The sequence below is a fragment of the Amaranthus tricolor genome, chromosome 7, assembly GCF_026212465.1.
Source record: "Amaranthus tricolor cultivar Red isolate AtriRed21 chromosome 7, ASM2621246v1, whole genome shotgun sequence".
NCBI lineage: Eukaryota > Viridiplantae > Streptophyta > Magnoliopsida > Caryophyllales > Amaranthaceae > Amaranthus > Amaranthus tricolor.
The window spans coordinates 29,138,151-29,159,535 of NC_080053.1; the positions used below are offsets into that span (position 1 = coordinate 29,138,151).

The 21,385-nt window shown below is 32.6% G+C and overlaps 3 protein-coding genes across 3 annotated transcripts; all 3 read left to right on the forward strand.

The window, feature by feature from the left end:
• Positions 1-364: 364 nt before the first annotated feature.
• LOC130818052 (uncharacterized) lies at positions 365-6,252 on the forward strand. Its single transcript, XM_057684076.1, has 3 exons — positions 365-1,329; positions 5,196-5,264; positions 5,708-6,252. Exons 1-3 carry the CDS (start codon positions 439-441, stop codon positions 5,711-5,713), a joined length of 966 nt encoding a protein of 321 aa, XP_057540059.1. The 5' UTR covers positions 365-438; the 3' UTR covers positions 5,714-6,252.
• A 1,029-nt stretch (positions 6,253-7,281) lies between these two features.
• Positions 7,282-14,742, forward strand: LOC130817951 (uncharacterized). The gene is made up of 8 exons (XM_057683938.1): positions 7,282-7,786; positions 9,531-9,665; positions 10,450-10,641; positions 11,598-11,659; positions 11,794-11,951; positions 13,129-13,277; positions 13,369-13,506; positions 14,361-14,742. Exons 1-8 carry the CDS (start codon positions 7,436-7,438, stop codon positions 14,544-14,546), a joined length of 1,371 nt encoding a protein of 456 aa, XP_057539921.1. The 5' UTR covers positions 7,282-7,435; the 3' UTR covers positions 14,547-14,742.
• Positions 14,743-16,627: 1,885 nt separating this feature from the next.
• Positions 16,628-18,707, forward strand: LOC130817474 (peptide-N4-(N-acetyl-beta-glucosaminyl)asparagine amidase A). The gene has a single exon (XM_057683196.1). It carries the CDS (start codon positions 16,651-16,653, stop codon positions 18,478-18,480), a length of 1,830 nt encoding a protein of 609 aa, XP_057539179.1. The 5' UTR covers positions 16,628-16,650; the 3' UTR covers positions 18,481-18,707.
• The last annotated feature ends 2,678 nt before the right edge of the window (positions 18,708-21,385 follow it).

The window sequence follows — 21,385 nt, forward strand, 5'->3', positions numbered from 1 at the left end:
GCGACTGGACCCCGGTTCAAACGCCCAATTTTGGGTGACTAAATATTTTTTTTTTTCTTTTTGGAAAATAATAATAATAATAATATTATTATTATTAATTTTATTTATATTCTTTTTGAAGAATATAAAAAGTTAATTATTATTATTATTGTTATTGATATAATAATAATAATAATTATTATTATTATTAATATTATTATTATTATTATTATTATTATAAATAAGAAATTTGAAATGAGTGGCAAAATTGTAATTTTTTAAAAATCAAGGGCAAATTCGTAATTTCATTTAGAGGGGTGGCGATAAAATGAAAAGGGTGGCGAAATTTAAAAATCGGGAAAAAAAGTACTCCATATTACGTCTGAGAGTAGGTTACAGAACTAAACTGAAGTATTGAATCATGATGATGTCTTTAATTGTAAACTTTCTTCCATTAAAATGCAAAATCGAAGCTTTATTCCTGGGATGAATTCCCTTCCAATTCGAACCCACCAAATTCATGAATTCCCCTCTCAATTTCCCCAAAATAATCCCCAATTACAACCCTTAAATACCCATGATTCCCTTACTTTAGAGGAAATCAGATTAAGAGATGAAGTCATTTACCTCCATTCTCTTTGGCATCGAGGTCCTCCTCCTCATCCTTCTTCATATTCTCTATCTCATCATTCCCCCCTTTTTCTTAGACCTTCTAATCATACCCACTTCAAAAAGAACCATAAAAAGTCGAAAAAATGGAAACCCTACATTTTTTCCGACAAGGAATGGCCAGTTGAATCAAAACCCAAATCCCCAATTTCATCTGGGTCGATTTGGCCCGAATTCAAGCCCAATTCAGCTCCAATCACTCGTCCCGCAAACGAGGAAGAACGAGAAAGGTTAATGGCTGTTAAGATTCATTTAAAGGGTTTGGATTCTTGCTTAGGGTTATTCGGTAAGAAAACAAGTAACGATAGTGAGGATGACGATGACGACGACGACGATGATGTTATTGATGATGCGAAAGAATTCGAGTTCTTGATGAATGTATTTGAGGAAAATGCTGAATTGAAGAGTTTTTATGAGAAGAATTGTGAAAATGGAGAGTTTTATTGTTTGGTTTGTGGGGTTTTAGGAAATAAACTTAGTAGGAAGTATAAGAATTGTGTTGCTCTTATTCAACATTCTGTTACTATAAACAAAACTAAGAAGAAGGCAGCTCATAGAGCTTTAGGGCATGTTATTTGTAAGGTTCTTGGATGGGATATTAACCGGCTTCCGTCATTGCCGGGACCTTCTGCTGTTGGGGGTGCAAATGTTCAGTCTTTGGAGAAATGCTGTCAACTTCAGGTCAGTTTTTCATTTTTAGTTTGTTTTGGTGTAAGGTATAGATTATTTATAGGGAAATTTCAGAGGTAATCTTGAATTTTTTTTGGCCTTTATATGTATTATTGGCCTTTTGACGTATTAGACAAATATTTTTCTAATTCACATGGACTTTAACTTTTTTACGAGAAGTTTTTTTTGGTTAAGTTTACAATATTTTTACACTTAATAATAATTTTTTCAAAAAAACAAATATCGTGATTATCCTAATCGACAAACATGTTTTGTAATCCATTTGAAATAAGTATTTAAGTTAAACAAAAACTTAACATTTTATTGCCACATGAAATCTTTGGAAGCTCGTTGGATGGCCAAAGTACTTAATTTAACCAAAAACTAAACATTTTGACTATTACATGCAATCGTTGGAAGCTCGTTGGAAGTTTAAGCCAAAAACTCAGGGTAACTTTATGAAATTTCCCATTTATTTATGTGTATTTAAATCCCACCTATAGGAGGTTGGGAGAGTAGATGTGCGCAATAGTGTCAAATATTTTTTCTACATCATCTACAACTTCACAATAAAAAGAACTTCACAATAAAAAGAAGTGCACTTGATTTAATTAGCATTTATGTAAATGCTGTTGAGATCTTTAAATGTTGTTGAGATATGTTATTGTTTAGGGGATGCTTAAAAACAAGTAATTAAACTAAAAGCACAAGTAATGTGAATTGATGTAAACTAATACTTGAGACCATTTAGTTGAAGGGCTTTGTGCGTTTAGGTATCTTACACATGCCCGATTTCACCCCTATTGTTTTGTGTTGATGGAAGTGGGAAAGAAATCAAATTCGAAATAGTAGTATAGCTTATTCATACATGTGTTTTTTTGGATTACAATAAGCTATGAATACACTTGGAGCATGCTTGGGATGGAGGTGATGCATTGGTATTAAGTGAATTCAAATCTTGAAAAGAAAAGGATATGGAGTTAGTTGTAAGGAAGAGGTGGGGAAAGTGATAAACTAGGAATGGTATAAGGAGGATAGGGATTCACGAGGGGAACTATCACTCTCACTACAACGGGGAAATGGGGAATAGTTATTCCCCCAGGGTAACTATTATCTCCAAAATGAGGGTAATAAACGAATAATTTTCCCATTATCTCTTGATATCTCACCAGCATCATCTCACTTCTTCACAACCATCGTATCTCCTTAGTCCCGTTTCAATACGTGGACCTTAAATTACTTTGCAAATTGATCATCCCATTCCTCGAATGTCCTTGCCCTTTAATGAAGAAGAATGCTTGTTTGATCTCTTTTGACATGCGCAATTCAAATCTTAGAAACTACTGATTTGAAATAGTGTACACAAAAAGATCTCTAAGCCCGCGTAATAGTGTCATATTTTGCTTACAAAAAAAATATGGAAATATTGATATTAGTAATTCCACCTTTCACCCATCCGCTATGAATAATCATATCTTTGGATTACTTTTAATAATCCAACATCTTCTATCAATTGCTCCCAACATACCCTTTTACCTATAAACCTAACAAGTTACCATAATTTTAAAAAAGAAAAAGAAAAAAGAAAAACCTAATTTCCTGGCCCTCTCCCCTTCCGATACCTCAACCGAACCACTCAGCCACCTCCACCACTGAGCACCCCTTTCTCCTCCCCGAACATTGACAAGCTCTCACGACCCCTCCCCCCACACCACGGGACCACCTTTTCCCATCCCTGCCAATTTCATAAACCCACCATTCCTTCATCATCTTCAAGCCCTTGAAACTGAAAAGGGAAAGAACCCAATTGCTTTTAGTATGTTTTTCTTTAATTAGGTTTTGGTTTCCATTAATTGAAAGAACATAGAACATAGGTAAGTTAATATAATTAAATTTGGGTTTAGGTTATTGGTGATGAAGAAGCCATTGATGATAATGAAGAAATGGTGGGTTTAGAAAATTAAGAAGCCATTGATGATGATGAAGAAATGGTGGGTTTAGGAAATTGGTAGGGATGGGGAACGGTGTGACGGGGGGGGGGGGGGGGGGTTGTAGGAGGTATTCAGTGCTAAGGGAGGAGAAAGGGGTGGCCAGTGGTGGGATTGGGTGGCTGGGTCGAGGTGTTGGAAGAGTAGGGTGGCTTTGAAATTAGTTTTTTATTTTTCCTTTTTCTTTTAAGCATGGTAACCTGTTATAAGTCTTATAACAAGTTTACATGTAAAAGGGGATGTTGGGACTTGGGAGTAAATTGATAGGAAAGGTTGGATTATTAAACAATAATCTAAAAGTGGGATTATTCACATTAATTATTTATGTTTCGAGTTTCGACCCACTAACTATGCTAATGGATAATGAATTTGAAGTATTAAGGAAAGTCCTTGTTGCCTTTTACTTTGTACATAGCCTAAATGTGCAAGAAGATTCATGCAGCAAAATCTTTTTTGCTCCATTACCAAGATTAATTATTGCCACTATATGTTTCAACGGGAGTTAAGTCTGCTAATGTGCCTGCTAACTTGAAAGTGAAATCAAGCACTCTTTTGCGTGTCTTTGTTTTCTATGTTGCTTTTATGTGACGAGATTTAGGATTATAATTGTTTTCTATTGCAATTCGGGAGAAATAGTCGGAATGCTTCATTTCTTTTGCAAGTTATATATATTTGGATTGAAGGTAAGCATTTATTTTAGGGAAATTATCAATGATACCCCTAAGTTTTTGCATTTAATCAATGATACTCCTAAATTTTTTCGATTATCAATGGTAACCTCGTGTTATCGAGCGTTTTACAACTGTTACTTTTTCTAATTTTTTCCGTCCAAAACCGTAAACTTTTTTTCTTTCTTTTTTTCGATTTAAAACATTAAAAAAATAAAAGAAAAAGAAAAAAGTTAATGGTTTTGGATGATTTTGGACGGAAAAAATTAGAAAACATTACGGATGTAAAACGCTCAATTACACCAGGGTACCATTGATAATCGAAAAAACTTAGGAGTACCATTGATAAAATGCAAAAACTTAAGGGTACTATTAATAATTTCTCTTTATTTTATTGAAAGAACAAAAAACACATAGTATGCGTCCTTGCATGACTTTTATCTTCAAATTTGCACCTTTAATATGTATACGACGCGTTGTACTAGTGTTATACTCCCTCCTGTTCTTCCTGGTATTCCCATTTACTTTTGTGTAACCATTCACTTATCACTCTTAATGTGTATCTTATTCTTAATCTATAAGTTAAAAAAAACATAGTCAAGTAGAATCTTGTTTGATTCGTCTTAATGCAAGTATTATTAATATCAACTTTTCATAATTTTTAATTAAGCACATTTAGAGATACGAAGGATTAAAATGTTGTCTCAGCAAGTATGAATAAACTAAATGGGACTACTAGGTTGGATAGGACGGAGTAGTATTTTGCATAAAATTACAAAATTCATTTTTTTAAAATTTTTTTGGGGGATAGTTATGGATGTTAGATATTTTTTTTTGTGCTGGAAAATATATTTTCTGTGGTTGTGCTTTATTCTTTTGAATATCTGTCGATTGATTCTGAATTTTCTATGTTTTTTGAATTGGTGATATTTCTCGGTTATTATTGTCAATAGCTAAAGAAACCCTATAGACAAGAGGGGAGAGGGAATTAATCGTTTTCTATAGGTGGTGAGAACCGAAAGCTCTCAACAACTTGGCGTTACATGATCGTCAATATATCTCAATTTATTGTTTATGTTATTCTTTGTGTTGATGTAAAGATTGTGATCATTTGTCTCCTGTAGTACTTTCTGTGGTTTTCTGTGGGGATTATTCTCTTTGAATCACTACTGTTACAATTTCCATTCCTAATGATTTGTTTCCGTTACAATTTATTTTACAGAACGAGAGTAAGGTTAATGCTGATGGAGAAGGAGGCTCTGCTCTTGGCGGTGAATCAGTTAGTTGTGGGGTGAGTTAAGTTCCTGAAATTCGACTTAGTTTCTTTACAGTATCTTACAAGTTTCTTTGATAATGGTTGGGCTATGTTACGTGTAAATATTCCGATTTTCATACTTGTTAGAAATATTCCACATCGACCATAAAACTTAGTTTCTTCTTTCGTTTTTGTAGCTTAATAAAAAAAAGGGATTATATGCCCGGTTCTAAGAAAACTGCAACACATAGTTTATTTATGCTCTGGTTTTAAACCGAAGCAGCAAAATAAATGGTATATGCTGTTATTTCAAGTGCTTGGCAAAAATTGAAACCGCAGCATATGAGATTCTTTCTACTAGTGTGCCTTATAGTTTGTTTTGTAGTAATAATGCATACTTATTCTTATTGTGTTTATTGGCTGCAATTTAACCGTCATTCTAATATGATGGCTGTTGTCGAATTGCTTTCTATATGTAGGCATGAGAAAAACTCGACAAAGATTACATTGCGTAACAACAGAAGAGCATGTTCAAATTGTTGGCCGTGTTCCCTTTTGACTTGCGTTGTAACTAAAAGAAAGTCGAGGAAACACTGAAGAGTTTGTATTTGATACAGGGTTGTCGGATACCCAAGTGTAATATACTTCGAGATACTATTAGTGAATTTATCTTTGATCCCATGGTATTCGATTTGTGCGAGTTGTTATGAGGTCAAGTCTAGCCTAATTATTATCGGCAAACCACAAATTCATGCCGTCTGGATATAAATCTACCGTCTTTGGTTGTTTGAGAAGTCTGTCATGATGGCAATTTGAGCCATTGTTGATGAAGGTGGATTTGAGTTGGAAACAATTGATAATATCCAAAGGTAAGTAGCGAGGATGTAAGATTTCGACGATCCATGGCCGATGAAAGAGTAGGGTTAGTAACTAACGTGTAATTACTTTCTCTTCCACATTGTTAAGTCTTCATTAATCGTATTCATGGAACACTTTATGGTGAATAAGATGGGTTAGGTTGTGTTAATTATTGGGTTGACAATTTACCAAAAAAATATCAACCAAACTTGTTAAAAAATAAATCATTGAAATAAACTTTAGAATTTGCTACAAACTAAGTTGAGAATAGAAAAAATATAGTCGAGATTTTATTTTTTTTTCACAAATTTTTAAATGAGATGGTCCTATAGCCATATCTATTTGGTTGACCTATATATGTTTGGTGTGTTAAAGTAATTACTTATAATTATAAAGTGATCAATTATAGAAAACAACTAATTATATGAATTTGTCTTATTATGAGATGGTTTTTATAAAAGTTAATACTCGTATAGAAGTATTTGATCTATGAAATGACTTTAACTAACTAGATTTGGTAGTTTAAGGGTTTTTGGCATCATAATAACTCGAGTTATAGTAGAGTTATGTAGCAATATTTACTCAAAGGAAATTCAATTAAAATTCTATCACTAATTATATATTCATTTTATTAGCTTCTAATTGGTTAATATCTAATAAGTTATGATATATGTACATTCAATGTCGATTCTCGAATACTGAAGGCCACTTAATATCAAGACAAATGATTAACACATATTTTAAGGGAATCAAATAAAAATTTTAATCAATTAAGAAAGATTTTTTTGGGATTAATAAATAGCAATTTCATACCTCTAATTTTTTAAATGGTAATAAAAGCCACTTAATAATATAATTATTATAAAAAAATAAAAATTATTATAAAATAAAGGAAAATTCCACATGGTGTCCTTGAATTTTTTTACTTTTCTACAAATATTTTTTAAATATATATGGTAATTTTGAACTTTCAACTTTTTCATGTGGCAGATAAAATATTAAATTTCCAGTTAAATTAAGTATCTATCTCGATTAAGTTTTGAAATTTGTGGTCAATTCACGACGATTGTTTATTGAAAAATATATCATCACGTTGGGTAAAAATAGTATAAAATTCAAAAAAAAATAATTTTTTTTTGTCAACCATATAAAAAAAATTAAAAAATCAAAGTTTATCTCCCATTAAAATAGCCGAAAGTTAAGTTATAGAATTCCCAAAAATGAAGTTATAAATCTCTTTCTTGAATTGTTCCTTCCTTGTCTCTCATACTATGTAATACTAGTTCTCTGATCACCATTTTCAAAGATCTGCCGACTTTTTTTTCCTCCTCCATGTTCGATTCCTTGGCATGGCTAGACGAACCCATACAACATCACTAGGCTGCATAGCTTGCGATGAGCTAACCGAATTAGGTGCAGGCAAAGAATCATGGCTTGTTGATAACCCTTTTCTTCTTTCTGCTCTCGATACTCATTCTCTCGCTCTTTCTGACAAATCCTTAATCCTTATTCTTGGATGGTCTGATGACCCTTTTAATAATTCCATAGTTAAGATCCATCCTGATCTTTCACCAATTAATGCTGAATACATTACTGCCATTGAATGGCTTGTTTTTGATGATATTCGTGTTCTTGCTATTGGTACTTCTTCTGGGTATTTCTTGATTTATTCTTTGGATGGTGGATTGATCCATAAACAGGTCATTTTCTATCCCTTTGTGTTTTTTGCTCAATTTATTATGGTGATTTATTGTGCGTAATTGTTTGTTCTGTGAATTATGGATGATTATTGCGTTTTAAGTGTTTGAGCTTGATTGTATATGTTGTTTGCTATTGGAATGTACTACTGTCTGGATACTTTGTTTTGGGATTGTCTAATTTCTCAATTCGATTCGAAATGAAGCTATTATAAATGTTAAATCTGATTGGCAACCAATGTATTTAGTACCAGACCCGAGATGAACCCACCCATCCACCCGAACATGTGAACGTACACCTCTAGAGTTATGTATGAGAAGTCCTGTAATGTTGGTTTCATGGCGAATGCAGTTGATGTTTGCTGCTATTGAAAGATTAGATTTTGGAGCGATCTGAGTTTTTGCTTGAGCCTTAAGGGTATTGAAACGTCATAGTTTGCTTGATTGGACATAAACCTTGTAAATGATGCGGCATGGCTTGATCATCTTCGGATTTTGGATTCACATTTTCATACACCCAGATGAAAATTTGGGTTTTGTTTTCATATTTGTGTGGAAAAGAAATGTATATGAACTTAGTAGAGAGGTCGCGTAAATAATTATTACGTGTGTGATAAGCTTCATGATTTGAACATTTACATCATGTAAAAAATGGAGTTCAAAGATATGAACTTGAACTAAGTTGTTTCAAGATCAACTTTATTAATTGAAGACTTTGTAATCCTAATTTCTAAGATCAAAGCGAGCAAAATTCTAAAGTTCTTCACTGAGGAAGTATTATGAGTTTCCAAGTTATCTATACCACTGTAAATAAACCATTCTGATTTCGAGTGAATAGACCTTAATTATATTATGTATAGCCAAGCTTGAGTAACGATACCTAGCTTTAAGCCTAAGAAGTTAGAGTATTGTGAAGTAGTGTGGTATGGTAAATTTTTTTCTCTTTGGAGCAAGATTATGTTTTTTTATTTTTTTATATTTTTATATTTTTTATTTTTTTATGTTCAAGGACAAGTTTCATTTTCCCCACAACTACATATCGTTTTAAGCTTGACATTTTTGGTAGGATTGGCAAAATCATGTTTTTTGTATGCTTACACTTTTCTTCAGCCTCATTGGGTTTCTTTCACTAGCTCTCTTGGTTTCACACAATGGTGTTTTGCATTTTCATTGAAAAGTGTACAATGATGTTGCATATTGATATGATTTAAGTTGGTCTCATATGAATCTTGTGTCTACCAGTTAGATACTGCACTTTCGAATTGGCCTGCTCTTCTAGGTGTGTTTGGGTTACTGTTAATTGCATGTTGTATACTTGTTTCTTCCTTCAGTAACATCAGTTTTTGTCGAGGAAACAACTGGCTGTTTGGCTTACCGCTTACCCCTGTAGTTTATACTGCTATATTATGTCGGAATTTAGTACCTGCACTTGATTGCATGAATTCAAGTAGACAAGGGCTGATCAAAAATTGACAAAATTATTCAGGCTGTTTAAGCACTTAGCTTGCTCCAAATTTATGCTTTTGTAGTTTTATATAATCGGCTTGAATCCAAAAATAGTGATACTTTTTCTCTGTTTTTGCATTTTTTCTCTCTTGACATTGATGTAAATATGTAATGCATGCTGTTCATCCATTTTTTTCCCATCCCAGATTTTGTACTTACCTTGAGTGTTCATTTTTATATAGAACAATAACTTTATTCCACTGATTACTGATAATATTTATCTGCTCAATCTTGTACTTAGATAATATATCCTGCAAGGATTCTTAAGCTTCGCGTTCGTGGTACAAAGAAAGATAATGCACACGATATTTCAAATGAGGAGGTTTGTGTTGTTATGGATGGAGTGATTGCACGTTTTGATGGATCTGATTTGCAGGTAATCGATCTCACTGTGATACATAAGTGTTCCATCTGTTTGAGCTTTCTTTTAATCATTTTCTATACGGGAGATGTCCTATTTTCGTTTGCTCATGCATTGGCCTTTTACTTATTGCAAGAGGTGGTATTTTCAGCCTTTCCCATGCCATTACTGTTATTCTTTGATTCTGTATTCCAAGTTGTATTTGAATTGCCTCTTCTTCCTTTAAGATCCTTAAAATTCCAACTTTTAGCTTTTTTGACTTTTGAAGTTGTTTTTGCACATGACAAAATCAAACACTAATTTTTGATTAACTTAATGTCACTAAAAGGCTAATGTCTACTAAACCAACACTAATATTTAATTTAAATTGGTTAACTGTTTGTTTGTTTTTGAAGCTCGCTTATTAGTTTTTTGTCTTGTTTTAATACAGAAATAATCGACTTTGAAGTAACAATATTGTGGGTGACAAGGCCATCCCTTTTCATTTTATTTTTTTGGGAAGATACCATTTGTTGTAAGATTCTTTAATTACCAAAGGGAAATATCTTCTAGTATTGCCATGAATTAGCATCTTTGCACTTTTACTTATTGCTTTTGTTACTAGGGGGTGTTATCATTAGTAGTATCAATAACCTGTCCTTTGACTTCTTCGTGTAGAATGTTCAAATTAAGTTATCGGAATCCTGATATTTCTAATTATTACTTTGCATCACAATATTTTGTGCTTCGTGAGCTGGGCTTGTTCTGAACTCTTGTGTATAATGACTTTCACTTGATTACTCTAATTTTTGTGATGTAGAATATGCTGCAACGCTGGTTCCAAGAAACACAAACCGACTTTTGGGATCTAAAAAGGAAGAGGAGAGAATTGGATGATTTTGAGGATTCATTTGAGAAAGTTCCTTACCAGGTTTGGAGTGTCAACAAATATGGAGCTTGTGCTGATGCAGCAATCACTGGCATTATGCCACCACCTTTGATGGAACTTGAGGTATTTGCTCAACTAGCTGTCTGTTGTATCTTAAGATGATTGTTAAACAGATTATGAGTCTTTTCTATGTACCCACTGTTTCATTTTTGTTTCTGTTGCGGAACTCCCGGCTTCTGGATCGTTTTAGGTGTTTTACACTCAATTGTAATATTCTAGTATCTGACGTTCCAAATGATGACCCTTTGTGATAGCTCATAGCTGTTTTTAAATCAAAATTTTCATTTGTTTTACATCTGCCATGTTCTTGGTGAAGTAGTGCTGTTTCTTTGCATGTTAAATAGAGAAAGGGGCTTGCCTGGAATTGTTTTTTAATCTGAATTACTAATAGAAAACCTTATTTGTATTTAGGATTTGCTTAGGACATAGTAAGGCATTGATATTTGGAATTCACAACTAGATTGCTTTATTCCGAAGGCATCTTTTGAAGCTTAGTTAATAACGCACAATGATTGTGAAACACAGTACCATTCCTTCCTTAATCCTCTGCTAACTCTATGATTGGCAGTAGGGGTGCTCAAAACCGGATACCAGATAGTAAAAAATAATGATCCGTTTTCCGATCCGAAAAACCAGATTTCTGGTTTTAAATTCTTTTTTTTTTTTGCTTTTGAAAAAAATTTATGTTTTACACTTAACATATATAGATCTAAAACCTCAAAAATTGGTAAATCGGATAACCAGGATATCCGGTTCTAAAACGATACCCAGTCCGAATTATTCGCATTCCAAAAATCGGGTAAATTATCCGGTTTTTAAACTGGATATTTTTGGACGTCCCTAATTGGCAATATGGACTAGGCTGCTTTCTGGTTTAGGGCGTTGATATATGTTCTCTTTCATTAGATCCTCTGTGTAAATAAAAGCTTCATATTGTTGTTCATTATATACTCATGTGTTATGGAAGCTCTCTGAAGTTATTCTGGTATTTGAATTCAGCTGCTTTTATTGTTGAGCAGTCAAGCCATCGCTATTATCGTGCAGTAACAATCGGCAGTGACGCTGTCATTTCAGCATACAGGTACTGCTTTTTTTGTCTCCTATGCCACTCTGCCTATTATGCTAACTTTGTGAGCTTTGATAATTGAACTACATCTATCACTTTTATTGTTTATGATAGATTTATGCTTAAATATGGCTTTTGTTCTAATACAGGCTTTCGGAAGACAAGAACAGATCTCTTGTTGGTGCTATCCTATCAAAAGTTGTTCCTGCAACATTTTCAACCATAGCTTCATTCTCCAAATTGTTATGGAGGAGTGATAAATCATTACCAAAGAAGATCGAGCCAAAGCCTCAGCCATTTGCTCGAGGTAGAACTTGTTTCTTGTTTCATCTAATTTCTTGAATTTTCACAAATGGTACAAGATTGCATCAGAACATAGTTGGAGGAGATTTCTATGATTGATTTTTCTAATTTATTAGCGATGCCTTTATACTGGAGTCTTCAAGCTTGTTTAATGCTATTAAAATCATTTAGGAACTCAAGAAAATCAGAGGAACTAGAATGGTACTAGTGGCTGATGATGGCTAATGTTATCTAAGACATAACTGCCCACATTTCAAGTTAACTGATTGGTAGCTACCCTAAGATAATGATATTCCCTTGTAGATGCTTCTCTAAATCTGTAGATTGATCCTTCTACACCTGATGATCAAAGTGGGTCTGGTACTTTGCATTAATGCGATCCCTTGTATCAAATGAGCATGTAGAAGTGCATAGAAACATAGAAGAAATACTGATAAAACTTTAGGTAGGGTAAGAACATGAAGGAGTAAAATCATGAAATTGGGAAGAAGAGACTCATTATGGGCTTTTGGAGAAGGATAACGTACACTGCCTATGTTTATTTGATAAGATTGAGGCTTAATGATTGATTGTTTATGTTCCCACTGAGATGCTTCGGGATATTATATTTCATGTACTTCCTTTGATCTATATTATTTGCAATGCGGGGGGAGGCACACAAGATAAGTAGAAAAGAGAGATAGAAATGGACCCATGTATAATGAGGAAGGACGTAAGAAGGTAGCCAGAAAAAGAAGTGTTCCAACTTATTTGAAGCTTCCTCAAAATGGAAGATTTTATCCAACAATATAAAGCTCAATTTCTATAATTCTGTCCAGAAACGTACTGTCTGCAACGGCCATGGCTATCTCAGTCCATCAATGGCCCGACCCGTTATTGACACGTTAAAATGTGATCCGACCCTTGACCCGTTGGGTCGATCCGCCCCGTTAAACACCTCTACTCACCGCTGACTACGACCTCCGACTCCAGTTATTCATTGCCTTTCAATTATCATATGATAGTATTGTGGATCCTAATTCCTGTAGTGAGTAAGAAGATTTACGGTGCAGCCGTGCAGGTATACAATTTTGTAGTCACTATAAATCACTGCCACCGGCATTTTTGTATGCTTCTTTTAATTTTTCCGTGCTTGGTGCAACTGATTGTCCCCTCTAATTGATTGTCTTCCTGTGTAACAGCTGCGTCTTTGACTTGTTTGAAAGATCCGCCTAGAAAAGGCGAGAAGCTGACCTTGTCACCTAGTGGTACATTGGCTGCTATTACAGATTCACTTGGCCGTATATTGCTTTTGGACACTCAAGCCCTTGTCGTCGTGCGATTATGGAAGGTATGATCTGTTTACTGCCGCGTCATCTCAATTTAATTAATCATGATGCAAATCGAGGTTAGCTAATCCTTCTGTTGATCTTCTACTCTAGGGATATCGTGATGCCAACTGTCTCTTCATGGAGATGCTGGTTAATAAAGACTCTGTTTCAACTTCTTACCACGAGCACAGGAAGAGCGATTATTCCTTGTGTCTTGCTATTCATGCCCCTAGAAAAGGGATTATTGAGGTACCGCTGTGTCATCTGTTTCAATCGTCTTGTATTCACTTCAATTATGATTTAAGCGATAGTAAATTGATTCTACACGTTTGCTACTTAGAGTGTAAAAATGCGGTTATGGTTGCAATCACGGTAACTGAATAGTGATGAGGTTATTGTAACGCCTAAATATCGGTCAAAACCATAAGTTATCTCTTGATACAACTCAAAATGCAGGTTTTTACGCCTTGACAATGAGGGAAATATCGGTTTGTTTATTTTGAAAACCTTTGCAGTGCTATTGATGAGATGCAATTCAGCCTTGTTTTCACTCTATGGCAACCACTTACTGATCTTTTTGTGAAGTGGTGAATTTATGGAATAAAAATGAGGTTCCGCTAAATAACGTCCACTTTATAACGGATTTTGTTGTTCGGCAAAATCCTAACCTAACATATTAGCCATTTTAATTTTTTAAAATATGTATTATGTCGTAGAAAACGTGAATTTCTACGATACAAAAGATATTTTGTTGAACTATGGGGATCGCTTTTGGGATGTTTTTGAAAATAAAGGTATTAGAGAAGGATCTCGAGATTGACATATGATGGTTCCCTTATCCTAAGATCTTTGTTAGTGTTTATCTACCACGTTGATTTGTTTTGGTTCGTGTAGCCGACTCCATATTGTGATCAATACTTTGGCATTGTTGTCTAACTATCCCTCTTTGTTTCTTCACCAAACGAGAAATATGATCCCAGCTAGGGAGTCGATGCAGTATCTGCTACTCGTTCATCCACTTTCCTATGGTTATAAATGCTTAGAAGAAGGTATATATGTGATATATTCGGAAAGATTTCAACGCCGCTTTTCCACTCGTACAGGTATGGCAGATGAGAACCGGTCCACGAATACTAACAATTCAATGCGCGAAGGGAAGCAAGATTCTTCAGCCGACATATAGATTCAGCTCGTCTTTGGCATCCTCTTCATCGTACGTGCCATTGGAGGTCTTTTTGTTGAATGGCGACTCGGGTCAATTGTCTGTCATAAATAGATCACTTCACTAATTTGATTGTTTTACGTTCTTTTGTAGTTTTCATTAAGTTGTAAAAAGCGTATGTATGCGTTTAAAAATACGCACTAAATGCGAGTCCAATTGATCAGAGATTTGAGATTTTAGAGCATCCGTTTGTGGATATTATCGACTTTAAATTGTTGGTATTAAGACTTTGACATTGCTGGTACTAAACATTCATTTTGTCATGTTAGGGCTTTAGAATTTAAGTTCAAAGTAATTTTTTTTATAGTATAAAAAAATTATTTAATTAATAAAAAATTATATTCTATAAATGTATATTTACGTTCAATCTGACACTTAAAAATGAAAAATTTATTATCATTGTAGATGAGATATAATATGCTATAGCATATCCTCTTTTAAATCTTCTACATCGTTATTTGATACGGTCTTAAACGAGTGTGTGGTTTTTATCCTTAATTTTCCATCTTGACTAGGATTTAGGACATATGTGATTTTGGCTCGTTTGTATAGTATTTGGGTTGAAATGAATTTGCAAAGATAAAAGATATTATTTGTTGAAAAAATCAATTTCTTTTGATGTTTATTAAAATTTTAATATATTTAGGTAAGCTAATAATTAAAAGATTCTATTAGAAAACTTAAAAATAGCTAAATAGAACTGTTAGTATATAGCTTTAAGTATCATACAAAATTATTCATTTAAATGTATTTTAGTCATAGTCATCAATTCAATATTCTGAGTGAATATATAACAAATATATTAATTTAAAAGGGTAGCAAAATACATTGTCAGTACGTTTAAAATACCTTTTTTTATTATTAATAAAAATCCAAAATTATTTTATTTTTAGGATACTAAAATTTCAGATTTTATTTAATTATTTTAAAACTTAATTGTTTTTTAAATATAATTAGTTCTTATGATTGAAAAAATTACACTTTTGCTGTGATTCTAATTTTATCATTCTCCAAGTAATTCCATGGATATCTCATATCAATAATAATAAACAATACAATCAACCCTTAACCCTAATCTTAACATGGTGCATGTCTCTAATCCTCCTAATAAAAAACATATTATTTTATAGAATCAAGTTCAAAGTCCAATAGAATCTCCTCTTAAATAATATATTATCCCCTAAAACAAAACATAAAAAGTACATTCAATGATAGAATTAGAATCTCTTTTTTTAATTAAGATTAAGAAAAGGTACACTACAATGTAACTTCTACTTCTTAGAAGTATATACTTTATCCTACAACACCTACCTATGATATCAACTGGTCGTCTCCCAATTTGTAAGTATTAATTTATTATGAAAAGTATTAGACATAAATTATAAGATTTACATTATGTTACTAGAATTATTATTTTTTAATATTTAATTAAAAATTAAATATATTAATTTCTTGGGCCCTTAAAATAAGGGGATTCTAAGATGACGCTCATACAAAGAAACCGGCTCTGAATATAAACAACTAAATGTATAGTGAGAGAAAATATGAGGAAAAGAATTAGAAAAAATAGTGAAAATTAACGGCACCATCTAAAATAAAAATATTATAATATTAAACACAAATTCTTGTGAGAGACGATCTCTTTAAGAGACTATCTTCCATTAGGTTAGCCCATTATTATCGTTTAGTATGATTAAGCTTTAATGGGTTGAACTTAAAAGACGTCCTTTAAAAATATGGTCTCTCAGGAGACGGATGAATATTAAATATACGAATTTAAATGAAAAAATATGGCAATTTTGTATCAACATTGTAATTATAGGAGGAGTAGGTTAGACGATGGTACATACCATTGAAGGTAGATGGTCCGATTTTAGACAAATTTTTTGTTAAGATCGTTTTACCGTGAGATGACTTAATATGAGTTGGCCTAATTTTTAAAATCTTAAAATTTAAAGAAAAAAAACTGTTTTTATTTAGTTAACTACTATATAAATTTAACTTTGAACTGCTTGTATAGGCCTATATCACAATGATACGGTCTCGTACAAAACTTCTACCCATTCCAATGGAATGATTAGGAAAACGTCAATAAATTCACCTACGATAAATCTGTAAATTACCGACGCTTTTACACCCAGCATTAATTACACTTTCCTCTACACATAATAATGAAATCACATAATCCAGTTGTTGATCATAACAAAACAACAATGAAATCCTTCATTTTCTCTCTCCTTTTCAGTTCACTCTATTTGCGACACTTTTCTGTAGCTTTTCTACGCCACCATCCTCCGCCGTCAACACTTTCTCTCTCCGCGGTCACTGATCCTAAACCCGACGTCTTTTTTGAAGTAACCAAACCCATAACCACCACTACATCCACCACCCCTTGTTCTCACACCGTTCTCTTGCATGAGTTTGCATTTACTTACGGTCACCCTCCTGTTACTGTACCTTACTCACCGCCATTAAAATGTCCTTTCATGGAGTACTCAAGTATTATACTTGAATTCTCTGCTACTTGCTATGGCCGTCAGTATGATCGCATATTTGGGATTTGGGTTGAAGGGGTTGAACTTCTTCGTAGTTGTACTGCTGAGCCTACTCATTCTGGAATCTTCTGGAATGTTCGTAAGGATGTAACTAAATATTCATCTCTTCTTATGAAATCTAAATTAAATCTTTCAGTTTATATGGGAAATATTGTTGATAAAACTTATACTGGTGTTTATCATGTTAACGTCACTTTTCATTACTACCCATTTGAGAATTCTGATCAAAAAAGGGGGAATTTGGTTGATTTATATGGAAATTCAGCAGATTTAATACTACCCATTTCCAGAAATTTGCCATTAAATGATGGGTTATGGTTTGAAATTCAGAATTCTACTGATTTTCAAATGAAGGATTTGGTAATCCCTAGGAATGTTTATAGAGCTGTATTAGAAATTTATGTTTCATTTCATGAAAATGATGAATTTTGGTATACAAATCTTGATAATGATTATTTAATGGCTAATAATTTGAGTTTGCCTGGAAATGGTCCTTTTAGGGAGGTTTTAGTGAAGTTAGATGATGATTTAGTAGGAGCTGTTTGGCCATTTACTGTGATTTTTACTGGTGGAATTAATCCCCTTCTTTGGAGACCAATTAGTGCCATTGGATCATTTGATTTACCCTCTTACGACATCGAAATTACTCCGTTTTTGGGTAAATTGTTGGATGGAAACCCACATAGATTCGGGTTTTGTGTTACGAATTCAATGAATGTATGGTTCATTGATGCTAATTTACATCTATGGTTGGATCACAATGTTGATGTGTTAAAAGGGCAGCTCTTGATGAGCCATACCGAGCCCTTAACCTTGTCGTTAGGATCCGATTTTAAAGGGCTTAATGGGAAGTTCTTCGTTGGTGCAGAACGGTCTATAATGTCTCGAGGTTGGGTAGCATCGTCTAAAGGGAATATCACTACGGTTTCTACCCAAAACTTCAATTTCAGTAACAAAATCGTGCTGATGAAGAACGGGAATTATCAGACTGTGAATCAGAGTATTCATTTTAACACAAGTGTATCAGCAAACTTGCCATCGAATACGCCATTCTATATGGTCGAATCATTCAAGAAGTTTTCGGTGTTTGTATACACCGATGAGGATGATCTAGGCGATGATGGGTATACATTGATGAGCAATGTGAGCTTAGGATTTGATGAAGATAAAAAAGTACTGTCTTCTGCTGGTGTGTTGTCCTGGACCAAGCTTAAAAACCAGCAAAATGGGGAGGGGTTTATGAGAGTTAAGAACCATTTGGTGAGCAATGGGTTAGGAAGTACACATCAAGTTTACGATTATGTCGAAAACGAGGATCGGTTTTGTTACTTTAGGAATGTTAGTAGTTACAACTACACCATTGTTTTTGATCGAGTGAGAAATAAGTGTAAACAAGAAGATGGAGTTCATGTTCCTCTTTTGGTTGATCATGTTGTTCTAATTTGAGAATAGCTTTGGGGTCTGTTGGGCAATTAGCTGTTGGCTGATTTGAACGACTGAAAGTATTGACTAGTCTGCTAGCTGTTGGGTAGAGTTATTGGCTAGTTTGAACGGTTGAAAGTATTAACTGGTCTGCTAGTTGTTTGGCTCAACTTTCTATATTTGTGTTTCTTTTGTTTTGGTAATGAAATATTGCTATCTAAGTTTACTCACAATACAACCTAGCTTTCTTATTGCTTGGTATTTATGCTCATTTGATGTGAATGGCAATGTTGCGGTGGATACTACTTACTAGTAGAGCTGTTTAAAACAGACTCGATATTTATCTGACATTGTAATCGAACCCGACTTCAAAACTAATGTGGACAAATGACTATTTTGAACCGAATTGAAATATTAGATTCGAAATCAACCCGATAATCCGAATAAACACCTCTACTTACTAGTTACTAGTGCTTGAGACTAATGCTGGAGTGAATGATCGAGGGGAGCCAACCAGGTGACTTGGATCGACTTTTGCATCACTTAATTTGATTTGTTCACAAAGCGGGTCAATCTTAATTCTTGTCTATCTTACTCTAGTCGAGATGTAAATGATTTGTAGATCGAACACGCAACCTTCAGATCTTCAGTCTAATACTCTCCCAACTGAGTTATCTCCGCAAGTGATAATTTATTAATCTTTAATTTATTTAAGTACTATTCTTTGCTATATTTTGTTGACAATTCAATGACAAATTGATTATTAGTATTAGTATTATATTAATCCACATATTATCTTTACCATTATGGCTACTATTAGTATTTGATTTTTGAAGGTGTCATCACATAAATAGATAAATAGTTATATCATCTTAAAAAGTTTGGAGGCGACATGATCTCCCTCACTAATTTAGTTTTGCCATTAATTTATGACTTAGATTTAATAAATGGAGTATAAAAATTTTTAGTTAATATTTTTTTATAAAGGTACACTTATTACAAATAATATAAATAGGAGTCTTTGTAAAATTATGAGATTATTTAAAAACATTAATGATGATAGCATTTTAGTTAGTTAAAAATATAATAGCTAATTTAAAGTATAATCGTGTGAATATATAAATAAGATTACTGATGAAAGAAACATTAACCATACATCTATGATGTTGTTATTGGTAGTTAAATTTTATTTCATTTACTATAATGAACGAGTTCCAATGAAAGTTTCAAAATATGATATATTAAGTGTAATCAAAGTTTCATTATACTTGGATAAGTTATAAACTATACGGCCTCTCTCTTGAGAGACCGTCTTTTCTAAAGACGGTTTTCAAAAGTCCAGTCCATTATGTTAATTTAAAAAAAAAATACTGACACACGCGTGTAAGTATAATGTGAAAAGTCACATAATATATTTTGAGTTATAACAACATTTATTTAGGGTTATAACATAATATATTTGGTGTTATACCAACATATATTTGAGGATTATAACATAATTTATTTGGGTTATAACATAATATATTTAAAGCTATGGCAATATATATATTTGAGGTTATAACATAATATATATGAGGTTATAACAACATATATTTGTGGTTATAACATAATATATAGTTCGGTATATAATGGTTTGTGTTAGAGGGTATAGTATTTTTATAACACCAAATATATTATGTTATAACCCCAAATGTATGTTGTTATAACTTCATATATATTATATTATTACTTCAAATATACATTGTTACAACTCTAAATATATTATATTATAACCCCAAATATATGTCGTTATAACCCTATATATATTATGTTATAACCTCAAATATATATATATTGTTATAACTTCAAATATATTATATTATAATCCAAAATAAATTATGTTATAAACCTCAAATATATGTTGGTATAACACCAAATATATTATGTTATAAACCCAAATAAATGTTATTATAACCTCAAATATATTATGTGACTTTTCACATTACAATTACACGCACGCGTCATTTTTTTAAAAAAAATTAACATAATGGGCTGGGTTTTTGAGAACCGTCTTTAGAAAAGACGGTCTCAAGTAAGAAATTGATGTTAACTATATTAGTCTAATCCATTGTAAGAAATTAGTTTCATTCACTCGATTAGTTTCATACACCAAAATTTGGTCGAGACCGTCTCAAATTGAGACCAATAGTGAGCCGGCCCAATTCGCGCGTGTAACAACATCACATGTTTTTCCTTATTTTTTTCATTTTATGGCATTTATCAAATTTGACCTTAAAGGTATCAATTTCAACGTAAAGTAATACTTAAACATATCAATTAAAGTAAAAAATTTCAATTTAAACCTATAAATGATCAATTTTGACGTTAAACTGATCAATTTCTACCTAAATATAGTTTTTGTTTCACAATTTTAGAACGAAGTTATATAAAATGGTATTATTCTATATTCTATGGATGAATTTCAAACAACAAATGAATGATCAATAAAACTATCAATAATAGTGTTAAAACTATTAACATATTAAATTTGAACTAAATGCTATACAATATATGTATACAATTTGAATACTTATTTTTAAATTGATAATTGAAGATTAAAAATTTAAAATTGAGTTAGATTATAAAACATCATTATCAAATTATATGTCATAATTTAACTATTAACATATTCAGTTTGAACTAAAACATATACAATATCTTTATAGACTTTGAAATACTTATTTTGAAAACGATAATTGAAGTTTAGACGTTCAAAATTCAGTTAGATCATAAAACATCAATTGTCAATTTATGTGTCATGATTTAACTATTAACATATTCAATTTGAACTATTTACAAATATATATATATATATAAACGTGTTGAGAAAAGAGTAATATCACTATTATTGATCAATAATTAAAGAGTATAAGTACTCTTATGTTCCATT